Below are 18195 nucleotides of genomic sequence, written 5' to 3'. Positions count from 1 at the left end.
TTCTTGCATGCCTGTTACACTCCGTGCATGCCTGTTACACTTCTTGCATGCCTGCTACACTTCCTGCATGCCTGCTACACTTCCTGTATGTCTGCTACACTCCCTGTATGCCTGTTACATTCCCTGCATGCCTGTTATACTCCTTGCATGCCTGCTACACTTTCTGCATGCCTGTTACACTCCCTGCATGCCTGCTACACTCCTTGCATGCCTGTTACACTCCCTGCATGCCTGTTACACTTCTTGCATGCCTGCTACACTTCCTGCATGCCTGCTACACTTCCTGTATGTCTGCTACACTCCCTGTATGCCTGTTACATTCCCTGCATGCCTGTTATACTCCTTGCATGCCTGCTACACTTTCTGCATGCCTGTTACACTCCCTGCATGCCTGCTACACTCCTTGCATGCCTGTTACACTCCTTGCATGCCTGTTACACTTCTTGCATGCCTGCTACACTTCCTGCATGCCTGCTACACTTCCTGCATGTCTGCTACACTCCCTGCATGCCTGTTATACTCCTTGCATGCCTGCTACACTTCCTGCATGCCTGCTACACTCCCTGCATGCCTGCTACACTCTCTGCATGCCTGCTACAGCTATACTCCCTGCATGCCTGTTACACTTCCTGCATGCCTGCTACACTTCATGCTTAAATTCCATGGTGTTTCTCACTTTCTTGACCACAGGAACTTTACTAGGAACTTTCTTTGGAGCCATGGTTATTTATTTTGCAGTTGCACTGCAAAAAATAAAAAAACACTAAAAAACAATGGAAAGAAAGCAAAATATTTGGATGTATGAGCAGAAGCTTCCTCACGCACCGAAAGACACAGCCAAACTGACACGCAAGCGGCCCCTGCCGGTGGACAGACACGTCTGAAAGGGCCGATCACCGGGAGCCGAAAAACCGGCCAATCACCGAGTTGGCCAATAACAGGAGCGGCCGATAACTGAGGGTGCACCGTACATTATTTAGGTACGACTACTGGTTGAGGCATCGGTAAATGAGTATGTCGCAAAATGAGTAGAGGGTGTATATGCATTTTTTACACCTAGTTCTATTGAAATAGTAAATATGTTATCAGGCTTTTACATTCACTGGAAAGTGGAAAACGGCTATGTTTCACTTTTCATCAATTTTTTTTTTTATATCAGTACCCTGGAACCTAACCTGCTGTTTAAACAGGGCCTGCCATTATATGGAACTGGGTTGATTTCATTATATACTGTATAGTTAGAATAACAGTTGTTGCATTAACATAGAAAAGCTTTACAGAGTAACAAATGAAAAATACCCAACCAAGGTGTATGTACAGTGGACCCCCGGTTAACGATTTTAATCCGTGCAAGAGGGGTAATTGTTATGCGAAATAATCGTTATGTGAATGAATTTTCCCCATAAGAAATAATGGAAATAAAATTAATCCGTGCAAGACGCCCAAAAGTATGAAAAAAAAAATTTTTTACCACATGAAATGTTAATTTTAATACACACAAACTGAAAAAGGCATGCACACTTACATGACACTTACTTTTATTGAAGATCTGGTAAGATAAGATAAGATAAGATAAGATTTTGTTCGGATTTTTAACCCCGGAGGGTTAGCCACCCAGGATAACCCAAGAAAGTCAGTGCGTCATCGAGGACTGTCTAACTTATTTCCATTGGGGTCCTTAATCTTGTCCCCCAGGATGCGACCCACACCAGTCGACTAACACCCAGGTACCTATTTGCTGCTAGGTGAACAGGACAACAGGTGTAAGGAAACGTGTCGAATGTTTCCACCCGCCGGGAATCGAACCCGGGCCCTCCGTGTGTGAAGCGGGAGCTTTAGCCACCAGGCCACCGGGCCTGATGATTGATGGGATGGGAGGAGGGGAGAGCATTATCTTCTTACTGTTTAGAAGGGGAATCCCCTTCCATTAGGACTTGAGGTAGCAAGTCCTTTTCTGGGGTTACTTCCCTTCTTCTTTTAATGCCACTAGGGCCAGCTTGAGAGTCACTGGACCTCTGTCGCACAACAAATCTGTCCATAGAGCTCTGTACCTCCCGTTCCTTTACGATTTGTCTAAAATGGGCCACAACATTGTCATTGAAATAGTCACCAGCACGGCTTGCAACAGCTGTGTCAGGGTGATTTTCATCCATAAAGGTTTGCAGTTCAACCCACTGTGCACACATTTCCTTAATTTTTGAAGTAGGCACAATGGATTCCACAACTGGCATAGGCTTCTCAGGGTTAGCCCCAAACCCTTCAAAATCTTTCTTAATTTCCATACTAATTCTCACCCTTTTTACCACAGGGTTGGCACTAGAAGCTTCCTTGGGGCCCATGGTCACTTATTTTCCAGAAACAGCACCGAAAACACTGTAATAATACGAAATATTCCGAGTGTATGCTTGGATGTTACCGCGGAGGCTGGCTGGTAAACAATGGGAGGGGCGGCACACGTGAGGCTGGCTGAGGGCGCACATTGGACGTGTCTCGGACGAAAATCGGTGAGCGGGTTTTTAATCGGTATGCGCGGCAAAAATTTTGCGATTAAAGTAAGCGGTATGCGGAAAAATCGCTATGTGATGCCATCGTTATGCGGGGGTCCACTGTATTGTGAAATGTATATCGTTCATGGGAATGTTTAATTCTTTATGTTGATTACTGTAGAAAAATGGCAGTTGGTTGGTGTGAACAGTAGTTTGCAGTAAGCACCAAAATTATAAGAAATTGAAGCAGGTGGCAACTGCTATCAACACCATAATTTATTTATTTATTTATTTAGTAATTTTAGCATACATACAGAGGTACAAAAAAATACAGGTAAGAGCAGCATGCCAAAGCCACTTATATGCATAGCATTATGGGCTGGCTTAAAATTAACTTAAGATTAACTAAGCAATGATGAAATAAGTGATAAAACATTATTGTAAACAGATAACTATAAAGCACAAAAGAGTATTACAAAGACAGGTCATATGGTTGCATGCATTGCTGTACATTTAGTCGAATGGAGTATTCTGTTAGGTAGTGTATTTAAAAAAATAAAGTTAGATTGGTTCCTAGGTTTAACATCTGTGTGATATAATTGTGAGTAACATTTAGGATATACAATTTATAAGGTTCAGTTATTCAGTATTTATTTGGTTTTGAGTGAGTAAGTGATCTTTGAGAAGAGACTTGAATTTATAAACAGGTAGTGTTTCTTTTATATTTACAGGTAATGAATTCCAGATTTTAGGGCCTTTTATGTGCATTGAGTTTTTGCATAGCGCGAGATGGACACGAGGAACATCAAAGAGTGATCTGTGCCTTGTGTTCTGTTGAGGTTGGCAAGGAGATGTTTGAGGGGAGGGTTAATATCAGAGTTAAGTGTTCTATAATGGCTTGACATTAATAATTTAAAAGAAAGTAAGAGTGCACTGCATATTTGTTCTTTAATATTTTGAATAAAGCATTTTCTATAATTCTCAGAACACACTGGACATTATTTATCATATTTAGGAATGCACTTATACCACATTTTAATATGTATTTTTTTACAAATAATAGACACCATGTGTGCACCATAATGCCCTGCTCATAATTACTACCAATATAGGCAGGCAAGTAGGAGGATTAGTTAAGTTCATAATGAATCAATGGGCTGTGACTTTTTTGTGTTATCCTAGGTAATGTACACGTTAATATTTTTTTTAACAAACTGGCTGTATCGCACCCAGTAGGGGTGATCTAAAAACAAAAAGGAGTTCATCTTTTTAAATTTAGTAAATTTAGTTCCTCGTTATGACATGCATGACTTGCGCAGGAAGAATTCTGTTCCATGGAGATAAGAGGAAATAAACAAGAACTAGTAATAAAATAGAACAAAACCCAGAGAGGTGTGTACATGCATGTGTAGTGTGACCTAAATGTAAGTAGAAGTACAAAGATGTACATAAAATGTTGTCTGTTTATGAGACAGAAAAAAGACATCAGCAATCTTACCATCATGTAAAATAATTACAGGTTTCTGTTTCACAGACACTTGTCAGGACAGTAGTACCTCCCTGGGCGGTTGCCGTCTACCAACCTACTACCGCAGGACATACATTAATACAGAGGAACCTCAGTACTCGAACTTACTTCATTCCAGAAGGCTGTACGAATGCCAATAAGTTCGAATATCAAATTAATTTTTCCCAACCAACTGTCTTTTTTGTTGGCTGTTATCATTCATCTTAGGCACCACAGTGATTTATTTATACAAATAATAAAAAATTAAAAAGACAACATAAAATGTGAAGAAACACAAAATAGTTCACAGGGAAGTTCTGGCATGTAGTGTTTGGTAGAGTTGCGAGCAAATTGTCAACCACTGAACAATGTTTTTACCAAAGTAAGCATTCGAATACCGAATTGTTCAAGTAGGGAGGTGTTCGAGTACTGAGGTTCCACCATACGTGCGATACTTTGTGTAACTGAATGTGTATGTACCAGTACCATCAAAAATATATATTACAGGTGGTCTCTTAGGCAACCTATAACAATGAAGAAGCATCAAGGCACCTATTTATTTTTGGCATTAGGACTGCAAGGTCAAGGGTTGTTAAATAGCATAATAAAGATAAAATTGCAATAGGCAACAGACTCACAGGAGAGAACCAATGTACAGTTGTTCTGTGGAAGTTTTGTGTCCTTTGCTAGTGTGGTCATCATTTGCTGATTTGGTTAATTGTTATTTTAATGCTACAATGTATATGTGAGTGAAATAGACAATTACAATTAAATAATTACATTCTTCCACCCCTGTTGCTTGGTTGGTAGCAGACTGGCCTCACACACTGAAGGCAAGGCCTGGAGGGTAGATCGCTGGTATAGCTGGAAACATTAGGACGTGTTTCCTTAAGAAACCTGCTGTCCAGTTTGACCTAGCAGTAAAATAGGTACCTGGGTGTTAGTGGACTGTTGCAGGTCGCATCCTGGGTATGAGTGAGCTGATTTGGGTTGGATCCTGGGTATTAGTGGACTAGTGTGGGTTGCACCCTGGGTGTTAGGTGAATGTTGTTGGTCGCATGCTGGGTGTTAGTGGAGTGACGTTGGTTACATCCTGGTTATTAATGGACTGGTGTGGGTTGCATTCTGGTTATTAGTGGACTGGTGTGGGTCACACCCTGGTGTTAGCTGATTGGTGTGGGTCACACCCTGGGTGTTAGGTGATTGGTGTGGGTCACACCCTGGGTGTTAGGTGATTGGTGTGGGTCACACCTTGGGTGTTAGCTGATTGGTGTGGGTCACACCCTGGGTGTTAGGTGACTGGTGTGGGTCACACCCTGGGTGTTAGGTGACTGGTGTGGGTCACACCCTGGGTGTTAGCTGATTGGTGTGGGTCATACCCTGGGTGTTAGCTGATTGGTGTGGGTCATACCCTGGGTGTTAGGTGATTGGTGTGGGTCATACCCTGGGTGTTAGGTAACTGGTGTGGGTCACATGCTAATTTGAGGGAAATGCTCTGCGTAAGAAGGGACTTTCTATATAGCAGCATGTCACTGCTGTCAGCTGTGGTCTGTATCATGTCACTGCTGTCAGCTGTGGTCTGTATCATGTCACTGCTGTCAGCTGTGGTCTGTATCATGTTACTGATGTCAGCTGTGGTCTGTATCATGTTACATGTGGTCTGTATCATGTCACTGATGTCAGCTGTGGTCTGTATCATGTTACTGATGTCAGCTGTGGTCTGTATCATGTTACTGATGTCAGCTGTGGTCTGTATCATGTTACTGATGTCAGCTGTGGTCTGTATCATGTTACTGATGTCAGCTGTGGTCTGTATCATGTTACTGATGTCAGCTGTGGTCTGTATCATGTTACTGATGTCAGCTGTGGTCTGTATCATGTTACTGATGTCAGCTGTGGTCTGTATCATGTTACTGATGTCAGCTGTGGTCTGTATCATGTTACTGATGTCAGCTGTGGTCTGTATCATGTTACTGATGTCAGCTGTGGTCTGTATCATGGTTTACTGCCAGAGGGGAATCATAGGCCTGTCCCGTGTGGAAAAAAATAATAATAATTGAACTTTTCATGTCAGAGGAAAGAAAGTCTCCCTGATAACATTGAGTATACATAGTGTATAGTGTATACTACAGTGGCTCCCTAGTATATTGATGATAAAGGCTAAAGTGTCATTTGAAAACAGGTGAATTTGTAAATGAAGTGATAAGCCTATAGAGGAAGGTGCCAGAAGTCGCCAGAAACTTACCACAGGTCAGCTGTTTTTAATAATCTTACTGGCCTGCTAGTGTACTCGCATATAATCTAGTGATACCAGTGAATAGCAGAATACAGTGTTGTAGTAGCAACTAACCAGTATTATAATGGTACTTAGTGGAGTGGAGTGACTTTCATTAGTTTCTTTTCTTGAAATACGAGACGTTACTGTGAATTTCATATAACCTGTAGTTACCAGCGGTCGCAATATACACAACGAGAAGCAATTATTACTACAGAAAAAGCGTCCTTCCTCCAAAATTTGCACCAGTCAACTATAGTGATAATATAGCATTTATTGTGGTGGAGACGGAAAAAAAAAAAAAAAAAAAAAAAAAAAATAGAAAAGCCAGATACAGCGATTGATAAACAAGGAGGTGACCGTTCGTCATTGTAGGAGCTGCCAGATATCACCGGCTCTTCAACACGCAAGTTATACTTTTGTATCAGTCAAATCACATATTACTCGGGTAGATAATTTCCAGTAGATCCTTCATGTGTTAGCTCAAATCACCGACCAGTATGTTTTAAATAAGTGACCCACTGATCAGAGCAGATCGACTGGTCCGAACCCTTGACTGGTCCGAACCCGGGACTGGTTTCAAACAGTTTCGTTGGACAATAAAGCAGACTGTAAACAGATGGGGTTGTAGGCGTCCTTATAAACACAAACATTAAAAATCAGGAACGTGACGGTAAGCTGTCCAATATACAAAAAGAGTTAGAAACAGAAATACAAATAGCTAGAGCTTCATTTAAGGTTATTAATATAATATTCAAGAGGTTGCTAGTAGAATTGCAGTAAATCAACCATTCAAATCATTATGAAGCTGTGTGTAGTCTGTGGTCAGTCAAACAAATGGGCTTCCACATGCATAAATTGTCATTTTTGTGGAAATTGGTGTCACGCCCCTTGTGCAGATATCCCAGAACTAGCTACAAGCAGTATTAAAACAGAGAAGTGTTTCTGGGTATGCCCAAATGAGGAAAATCTGTGGACTAAAATCACAAGGGTATTAAAAGAGGACAACATCAAAGCTGCTTTCATAGAAAACCTGGAAGCTTTCTACAACAGATGGGAACATAAAAAGTCTGGGCTGAATGGTACTGCCCTTGATACTGGCCATGTAGTCACAAACTGTAAGGCTGGAGGTGATGTCCTGGGAGACAGTAATAGTAAAGCTGGAGGTGCTGTCCTGGGAGACAGTAATGGTGAAGCTGGAGGTGCTGTCCTGGGAGACAGAAATGGTGAAGCTGGAGATACTGTCCTGGGAGACAGTAATGGTGAAGCTGGAGATTTTGTCCAGGTAGTCGGGAATTATACGCAGGAAGGAATACATATAAATGACCTCATAGGGGACAGGAGCCATAGTAGGGAAACAAGTGTAGTCAAAGATAAGATAAAACCAATATTGCAAACTAGAAATTCCGCAGGAAATAGCAAACAAGAGGACTCCAATAGCAATAGTGAGGATAAATTACCAAAAACAACTGGTGGGAGCCCCATTGTTGGTGCTAGGGAGGATAGAAGTAAGACAGGGAAACATGCACCAACAGGGAATACAGTCACAGAAACCCAAGGCAAGCGGAAACCAAGCCTGTGCACATACTATGCACCTGGTATCTGCTGGCATGGGAAATCTGGAAAAACAGATGGGACGTGCAACTATGACCACCCTAGAAAATGCCATGCCCATATGACAACAGGAAAATGCAAACTCCCTTCCTGTAAGCTTTTTCACCCTGAAATGTGTACCTCTTCAGTACAGGAAAGACTGTGCTATAACTTAAATTGCCAGGCATACCATCTAAAGGGGACAAAAAGATACAAAACATCCAGGCCATGGGAAAACCTGGGTAGCCACAGCCACTCAAGAGGGAGAGGTTTTTTAGTGCCAGGAAGGAAAAAAAACTGGCAGGAAATGGCAGAAATCGTACACCAAATCCAGTCATTCCTGGAGTGGAACCACAGTCGATGGCCTCCACTCCACACCAACAGATACAGATACTAATGCCGGAAAAAAAATCCCCCCCCAGTACCAACAATACCACCAGTCCGATAACATTCTTCTTTGCAAATATACAGGGTCTAAAGCCAGCAACAAACAACAAAATACCTTTCATCCGTGGACTGCTTGCAGAGGCAAAGGCAATGTTCGCGGCTTTCACTGAGACCCACATAAAGGATCACTTGGACAATGAAATATGGATCCCAGGTTACAACCTATACAGATGTGACAGAGTGAACAGGCAAAAGGGGGGGGTTGGCCTGTACATTGCAGAGTCACTTGTTTGCACAGAACTGCTTAATGCCTCAAATGACGTAGTGGAAGTTTTAGCAGTAAAGGTCGAGAACCAAAACCTAGTCATTGTGGTAGTCTACAAGCCTCCGGATGCAACATCCCAGCAATTCCAGGAACAGCTGTTAAAAATTGACCACTGTCTGGAAAATCTTCCAGCTCCTGCACCCAACATCTTGCTCCTGGGGGATTTCAACTTAAGGCACCTAAAATGGAGGAATATAGCAAATAATATTGTTGCAGTAATAACACCAGGAGGCAGCTCTGATGAAAACTCACACTCACACGAGCTTTTAAATCTCTGCACAAAATTCAATTTAAACCAGCAAATAATAGAGCCTACTAGACTGGAGAATACACTAGACCTCATATTCACTAACAATGATGATCTGATAAGAAATGTCACCATATCAAAAACAATATACTCAGATCACAACATAATTGAGGTTCAGACATGTATGCGAGGAGCCCCAGACCGACAAAATGAGACTAGTCACGAGGGAGCATTCACCAAATTCAACTTCAATAACAAAAACATAAAGTGGGACCAAGTAAACCAAGTCCTAACCGATATAAGCTGGGAAGATATACTAAGCAACACAGACCCAAACTTATGCCTAGAACAGATTAACTCGGTGGCACTCGATGTATGCACAAGGCTTATTCCTCTAAGAAAAAGGAGGAGTAGATGTAAAATAGAAAGAGACAGGCGCTCCCTTTACAGGCGACGGAAAAGAATAACAGAGCGGCTAAAAGAGGTCAATATATCTGAAATGCGCAGGGAGACACTGGTCAGAGAAATAGCAAGCATCGAACTTAAGCTAAAAGAATCCTTTAGGAGTCAGGAATCGCGGGAAGAACTAAAAGCTATAAATGAAATCGAAAGAAACCCAAAGTATTTCTTCTCCTATGCCAAATCAAAATCGAGAACAACGCCCAGTATTGGGCCCCTACTTAAACAAGATGGGTCCTACACAGATGACAGCAAGGAAATGAGTGAACTACTCAAGTCCCAATATGACTCAGTTTTTAGCAAGCCGCTAACCAGACTGAGAGTCGAAGATCAAAATGAATTTTTTATGAGAGAGCCACAAAATTTGATTAACACAAGCCTATCCGATGTTATCCTGACGCCAAATGACTTCGAACAGGCGATAAATGACATGCCCATGCACTCTGCCCCAGGGCCAGACTCATGGAACTCTGTGTTCATCAAGAACTGCAAGAAGCCCCTATCACGAGCCTTTTCCATCCTATGGAGAGGGAGCATGGACACGGGGGTCGTCCCTCAGTTACTAAAAACAACAGACATAGCCCCACTCCACAAAGGGGGCAGTAAAGCAACAGCAAAGAACTACAGACCAATAGCACTAACATCCCATATCATAAAAATCTTTGAAAGGGTCCTAAGAAGCAAGATCACCACCCATCTAGAAACCCATCAGTTACACAACCCAGGGCAACATGGGTTTAGAACAGGTCGCTCCTGTCTGTCTCAACTACTGGATCACTACGACAAGGTCCTAAATGCACTAGAAGACAAAAAGAATGCAGATGTAATATATACAGACTTTGCAAAAGCCTTCGACAAGTGTGACCATGGCGTAATAGTGCACAAAATGCGCGCTAAAGGAATAACAGGAAAAGTCGGTCGATGGATCTATAATTTCCTCACTAACAGAACACAGAGAGTAGTCGTCAACAGAGTAAAGTCCGAGGCAGCTACGGTGAAAAGCTCTGTTCCACAAGGCACAGTACTAGCTCCCATCTTGTTCCTCATCCTCATATCCGACATAGACAAGGATGTCAGCCACAGCACCGTGTCTTCCTTTGCAGATGACACCCGAATCTGCATGACAGTGTCTTCCATTGCAGACACTGCAAGGCTCCAGGCGGACATCAACCAAATCTTTCAGTGGGCTGCAGAAAACAATATGAAGTTCAACGATGAGAAATTTCAATTACTCAGATATGGTAAACATGAGGAAATTAAATCTTCATCAGAGTACAAAACAAATTCTGGCCACAAAATAGAGCGAAACACCAACGTCAAAGACCTGGGAGTGATTATGTCGGAGGATCTCACCTTCAAGGACCATAACATTGTATCAATCGCATCTGCTAGAAAAATGACAGGATGGATAATGAGAACCTTCAAAACTAGGGAGGCCAAGCCCATGATGACACTCTTCAGGTCACTTGTTCTATCTAGGCTGGAATATTGCTGCACTCTAACAGCACCTTTCACATGTCACTGATGTCAGCTGTGGTCTGTATCATGTGTCACTGATGTCAGCTGTGGTCTGTATCATGTTACTGATGTCAGCTGTGGTCTGTATCATGTTAAACTGATGTCAGCTGTGGTCTGTATCATGTCACTGATGTCAGCTGTGGTCTGTATCATGTCACTGATGTCAGCTGTGGTCTGTATCATGTCACTGATGTCAGCTGTGGTCTGTATCATGTCACTGATGTCAGCTGTGGTCTGTATCATGTCACTGATGTCAGCTGTGGTCTGTATCATGTCACTGATGTCAGCTGTGGTCTGTATCATGTTACTGATGTCAGCTGTGGTCTGTATCATGTTACTGATGTCAGCTGTGGTCTGTATCATGTCACTGATGTCTGTATCATGTCACTGATGTCAGCTGTGGTCTGTATCATGTCACTGATGTCAGCTGTGGTCTGTATCATGTCACTGATGTCAGCTGTGGTCTGTATCATGTCACTGATGTCAGCTGTGGTCTGTATCATGTCACTGATGTCAGCTGTGGTCTGTATCATGTCACTGATGTCAGCTGTGGTCTGTATCATGTTACTGATGTCAGCTGTGGTCTGTATCATGTCACTGATGTCAGCTGTGGTCTGTATCATGTCACTGATGTCAGCTGTGGTCTGTATCATGTCACTGATGTCAGCTGTGGTCTGTATCATGTAAATGAAGTCAGCTGTGGTCTGTATCATGTTGCTGATGTCAGCTGTGGTCTGTATCATGTCACTGATGTCAGCTGTGGTCTGTATCATGTCACTGATGTCAGCTGTGGTCTGTATCATGTCACTGATGTCAGCTGTGGTCTGTATCATGTCACTGATGTCAGCTGTGGTCTGTATCATGTCACTGATGTCAGCTGTGGTCTGTATCATGTCACTGATGTCAGCTGTGGTCCGTGTCATGTTCTTATAGAAATAAAAATATTATTATTATTACATATTAGAAATAATTACTGGCCACTACTTGAAATGGCCTTTAACTTGCCTTTCAGACACTTACTTTCCATCAAGAACATTATGTGGCTGCCCAGACTCGCATTCTGCAGCAAACTTGCGGTATTGTAGGAAAAACTCGCCATTGTTGTGTTTTTGGCAGGAAAAAATGTTGTTTAGTCGAAGGAGAGAAATATGTTTACCTTTGTTGGGTTTATAAGGGTGAGTAAGAGGTGAGCTGTATCATCCAGCCAAACTTGTCGATCACACCAGCAAGATTTGTTGCACAAAGCTGAACCAGGAAAGAAAAAGAACAAAAGTTCCTAAGTTAATAGAAACAGGAACTAAAAGTTCCTAATTAGATCAGGTGGAGCACCTTACTAACCCCCAGCAGGGCCAGACACCTACACACAACCTAAGTTCAATAACCGGCTGCCCACCAAAACCGTTAAAGATTTAAGGGCAGAGAACTGGCTAATAATAATAATAATAATAATAATAATAATAATAATAATAATAATAATAATATCTTCATTTGTATAAGTACATGCACAAGGTATACGGGCCTAGCTAATATCAATGACATATTACTACATCAAGGTACTTGTAGAGGATCCTCTGGTGCATGTCAATGTATTTCAATATCAAGGTACACATAGTTGATTATCAGAATCAAGGTCCTAATTACATCAAGGTCATATTAAGGTGTCAGGATCACAGTACTCCTAACATCCTGAGGATCAAGGTTCATGTAGAGGGTTTTGGAGTAAATTAAAGGTACATGTAGAGGATCCTCAGGATCAAGGATATCCTGACAACAAGGTACACGAAGAAGATCCTGATAATGAAGGTACTGCTGACATCAAGGTACATTTCATCCCAGATCATGGTTGGTGAAGGAACAAGAAATCAATCTTTTTAAAAAGACGAAGATAAATAATTGTCTTGATTCAAAAAGTACTCACAGCCAGGACAACCATGAAAACAGATGAGAACAGTGCATATACACTAGCAATAGTAATATACATGTCGTAATATATTTGTCGTACACAAATAAATACTTTTGTTTGAGGAAAGAGTATATTAATTTAGGAGAAAGGAAATATAAACGTTGATTATAGGAATGAAAGATTTCCCTAAATGACAAGAGTTGTTTTGAAACCATAGTACTCAACAAGGTAAGACAATCGACGCATGCGCAGTAGCGCCGTCACTGGTGTGAGTAGGACAAGGTGCCAGTCATGTTATTTAAGAAAATCACTAATGAACTCGTAATTTTTGTAGTAACAATAGAGAGACAGATGTAATAGAGTGTGGCATTATGTTATTCTGATGATAGCAGCAATACACTATTAAAATTAATTAAGATAAAACTATAAATAGTGTTTGAAGAATAAACTAAGTGGTAACACCATATAGAGGCTACCTTCCTCTCTCTCCCTGGATAAGAAAATTAGTTTTCTGTCAATATTTTTGTGTTCTGTGGATTAATATTTGCTAATTCACCATTAATTTATTTTATAAACTTGTAATTGTAAAAAAGTAAGGTTGTGAGGCCTCACAAATAACTATTTGTTATGGGAAATACATTTTTTACCAATAAAAGAAGAGAAATATTTTCGTATTGTCTTGATTGAAAAATGTACTCTGGGAGGCAGCCAGTATATGTGTGTATACGCGCCACCTACTGCAGGGTCAGGTAGCTGGTGGGTGTTGGAGCTGTGGACATGTAACTGTCTCTGCCACCACCACCATTACTATCACCAGCAAAACTACTCTTCTTCAACACCACTTACTTTTGGCAATTTTTTTGAATACTTAGTATAAATAATAATTTTTTTCGTAAATAAAGAATAATAGTACAAAGGTATTTTTTCTCTCAATCAAGGTTCTCAAAGTTCCGTGTAGAGGCTCCTGAGAATCAAGGTCATATGTTGAGGTTTCTAGATATCAAGGTGCTCTTGACATCAAGTTCTTATGTAGAGGTTTAGCTACATCAAGGGCTCATAAGTATTTGTCGATATGAAGGTCCTAGGTATTTATTAACATGAAAGTCGGATTGTAATCATGATTCAGTTAATATTAAGGTACACATAGTGGTTTATCAACAACAAGGTCACATGTGGATAATCCTCGAAAAAAAGGTCTATGAAATAATTTATTTTAAATCAACCTCAAGGGAGGTTCCTTGATGCTGGTGAGGGGCTCTTGATCGAGGGAATTGGATCTGTGCTGTAGTTCCCCGAATTGAGCCTGAATACCTTCCATCCCCCCACATGCGCTGTAAAATCCTACGGGTTTAGTGCTTCCCTGTGATTATAATAATCACAAGCAATTGAATCTTGAAAAAAAGGAAAATTGACATCAAGGTCCTGTATAACCTCCCAAGGCCCCATATATTCTATTCAGGCCCCTAATAACCTCTCAAGCCCCTAATAACCTCCCAAGGCCCCTAATAACCAAACGTAACCTAACAAACCCAACATAACCTAAGCTAACCTAATCTAACCTTACCTAACCTAACCTAACCTAACTAACCTAACCTAACCTAAACTAACCTAACCTAACCTAACCTAACCTAACCTAATCTAACCAACCTAACGTAACCTAACCTAACATAACCTAACCTAATCTAACCAACCTAACATAACCTAACCTAATCTAACCTAACCTAACCTAACATAACCTAACCTAAGCTATCAAAACTAACCTAACCTAACTTAACCTAACCTAACCTAACCTAACCTAACAAAACTAGCCTAACAAAACTAACATAACATAACCTAACCAACCTAACCTAACCTAACCTAACCTAACCTAACCTAACCTCACCTCACCTCACCTCACCTCACCTCACCTCACCTAACCTAACCTAGCCTACTGTAACCTAATCAAACCTAATCTAACCAAACCTAAAATAACCAAACCTAACCTAACCTAACCTATCCTAACCTAACCTAACGTAACTTAACCTAACCTAACCTAACAAAACTAACCTAACCTAAGCAAACCTATCCTAACCTAGCCTAACAAAAGTAACCTAACGTAACCTAAGGTAACCTCACCTAACCTAACCTAACAAAACAAACCTAACCTAACCTAACATAACCCAAGCTAACCTCACCTAACCTAACCTAACCTAACCTATCTTAACCTAACCTAACCTAACAGAAGCTAACCTGACCTTACCTAACCTAACCTCCCCTGGCCCCTATAACCTCCCCAGGCCCCTAATAACCTCCCCAGGCACCTAATAACCTCTGCAGGCCCCATATAACCTCCCTGGCCCCGTATATCCTCTCCAGGCACCTAATAACCTCCCCAATCACGGTAAAACCTCCCCAAGCCCATAATAACCTACTCAGGCCCCTAATAACCTCCCCGGGCCCCTAATAACCTCCACAGGCCCCTAGTAACGTCAGCAGTCTTCCAATAACCTCCCCAAGCCCCTAAAAACTCCCCAAGCTCCGTATAAAATCCATAGGTCCTGTATAACCTCCCAATGCCCCTAATAACCTACCCAGGCCCTGTTTAACCTAGTAAGGCCCTCTATAACCTCCCCTGGCCCTGTGTAACATTCCCAGGCCCTTATTAACCTCCCCAGTCTTCGTATAACCTCCCCAGGCCCCTAATAAGCTCCCAAAGCCCCTAATAACCTCCCCAGGCCCCTAATAACCTCAAGAGGGCACTAGTAACCTCCCCAGGCTCTCAGTGACATCCCCAGGCCCCTCATACCCTCTCCAAGACCTTAATAACCCCCCAGGCCCCATATAACCTCCCCAGGCCCCTAATAACCTCCCAGGCCCCTAATAGCCTCCCCAGGCCCCTGATAACCTCCCCAGGCCCCTAATAACCCCCAGGCCCTGTATAAAATCCCTAGGCCCCTAGTAACATTCCCAGGTCCCTATTAACCTCCCCAGGCCCTGCATAACCTCCCCAGGCCCCTAATAACCTCCCAAGGCCCCTAATAACCTCACCTGACCCCTAATAACCTCCCCAGGCCCCATATAACCTCACCAGGCCCTGTACAACCTCCACAGGCCCCATATAACCTCCCCAGGCCCCTTATAACCTCCCCAGGACCCTAGTAACCTCCCCAGGCCCCTAGTAACCTCTCCAGGCCACTAATAACCTCCCCAGGCCACTAATAACCTCCCGAGGCCCATAATAACCTCCCCAGGCACTGTATATCCTTCCCAGGCCCCTAACAACCTGACCTAATAGCCTAATAACCTAGCCAGGCCCTGTATAACCTCCCCAGGTCCCCTAATAACCTACCAAGGTTCCTAATAACCTACACAGGCCCCTAAGAACCTCCCGAGGCTTCTAGTAACCTCCACAGGACCCTAATAACCTCCCCAGGCACCTAGTAACCTCCCCAGGCCACTAATAACCTCCCCAGGCCCCGTATATCCTCCAAAGGCCCATAATAATCTCCCCAGGCCCCTAATAACCTACCCAGGACCCTAATAACTTTCCCAGTAAACTAATAACCTCCCCTGGCTCCCAATAACCTCCCCAGGCCCCGTATAACCTCTCCAAGCCCCTAATAACCTCCCCAAGCACATAATAACCTACCCAGGCCCTTAATTACCTCCCCAGGCCTCTAATAACCTCCCCAGGCCCCTAGTAACCTCCTCAGTCCTCAATAACCTCCCCAAGCCCCTAAAAAATCCCCAAACCCCGTATAAAATCCATAGGCCCTTTATAACCTCCCAATGCCCCTAATAACCTACCCAGGCCCTGTTTAACCTAGTAAGGCCCTCTATAACCTCCCCTGGCCCTGTGTAACATTCCCAGGCCCTTATTAACCTCCCCAGTCTTCGTATAACCTCCCCAGGCCCCTAATAAGCTCCCAAAGCCCCTAATAACCTCCCCAGGCCCCTAATAACCTCAAGAGGGCACTAGTAACCTCCCCAGGCTCTCAGTGACATCCCCAGGCCCCTCATACCCTCTCCAAGACCTTAATAACCCCCCAAGCCCCATATAACCTCCCCAGGCCCCTAATAACCTCCCAGGCACCTAATAGCCTCCCCAGGCCCCTGATAACCTCCCCAGGCCCCTAATAACCCTCAGGCCCTGTATAAAATCCCTAGGCCCCTAGTAACATTCCCAGGTCCCTATTAACCTCCCCAGGCCCTGCATAACCTCCCCAGGCCCCTAATAACCTCCCAAGGCCCCTAATAACCTCACCTGACCCCTAATAACCTCCCCAGGCCCCATATAACCTCCCCAGGCCCCTTATAACCTCCCCAGGACCCTAGTAACCTCCCCAGGCCCCTTATAACCTCCCCAGGACCCTAGTAACCTCCCCAGGCCCCTAGTAACCTCTCCAGGCCACTAATAACCTCCCCAGGCCACTAATAACCTCCCAAGGCCCATAATAACCTCCCCAGGCACTGTATATCCTTCCCAGGCCCCTAACAACCTGACCTAATAGCCTAATAACCTAGCCAGGCCCTGTATAACCTCCCCAGGTCCCCTAATAACCTACCAAGGTTCCTAATAACCTACACAGGCCCCTAAGAACCTCCCGAGGCTTCTAGTAACCTCCACAGGACCCTAATAACCTCCCCAGGCACCTAGTAACCTCCCCAGGCCACTAATAACCTCCCCAGGCCCCGTATATCCTCCAAAGGCCCATAATAATCTCCCCAGGCCCCTAATAACCTACCCAGGACCCTAATAACTTTCCCAGTAAACTAATAACCTCCCCTGGCTCCTAATAACCTCCCCAGGCCCCGTATAACCTCTCCAAGCCCCTAATAACCTCCCCAAGCACATAATAACCTACCCAGGCCCTTAATTACCTCCCCAGGCCTCTAATAACCTCCCCAGGCCCCTAGTAACCTCCTCAGTCCTCAATAACCTCCCCAAGCCCCTAAAAAATCCCCAAGCCCCGTATAAAATCCATAGGCCCTGTATAACCTCCAAAGGCCCCTAATAACCTCCCCAGGCCCTTTATAACCTCTCTAGGCCCTCTATAACCTCCCCTGGCATTGCACAACCTCCCAAGGCCCTTAATATCCTCCCCAGGCTTTGTGTAACCTCCCCAGGCCCCTAATAACCTCCCCAAGCCCCCAATAACCACAAGAGGGCACTAGTAACCTCCCCCCTAGGCCTCTCCAGTGACAATAACCCCCAGGCCCCTAGTACCCTCCCCAAGCCCTGTAATAACCCCCCAGGCCCCCTTCTCCCCAGGCCCCGTATAACCTCAAGAGTAATAACCTCCCCAGGCTTCGTGTAACCTCCCCAGGCTTCGTGTAACCTCCCCAGTCCCCTAATAACCTCCCAGGCCCCTAATAGCCTCCCCAGGCCCCTGATAACCTCCCCAGGCCCCTAATAACCCCCAGGCCCTGTATAAAATCCCTAGGCCCCTAGTAACATTCCCAGGTCCCTATTAACCTCCCCAGGCCCTGCATAACCTCCCCAGGCCCCTAATAAC

General features: G+C 43.6%; 1 protein-coding gene across 25 annotated transcripts in view; it reads right to left on the bottom strand.

Moving 5' to 3' along the window:
- The window catches only part of LOC138851484 (FH1/FH2 domain-containing protein 3-like), a gene marked incomplete at its 3' end in the record, with an annotated part of 70627 nt that overhangs the window by 47949 nt on the left and 4483 nt on the right, over positions 1-18195 (bottom strand). For 3 of the 25 annotated variants that reach the window (XM_070080677.1, XM_070080680.1, XM_070080681.1), the window contains 1 exon segment: positions 11818-12211. Coding sequence is in view for 2 of the 25 variants with exons in the window: in XM_070080654.1 (XP_069936755.1) it covers positions 11818-11896 (79 nt within the window). 25 annotated transcript variants of the gene reach the window in all.

Source organism: Cherax quadricarinatus, unplaced genomic scaffold, assembly GCF_038502225.1.
Source record: "Cherax quadricarinatus isolate ZL_2023a unplaced genomic scaffold, ASM3850222v1 Contig768, whole genome shotgun sequence".
Classification (NCBI taxonomy): Eukaryota; Metazoa; Arthropoda; class Malacostraca; order Decapoda; family Parastacidae; genus Cherax; species Cherax quadricarinatus.
This window is presented reverse-complemented; position numbering and strand designations above follow the sequence as displayed.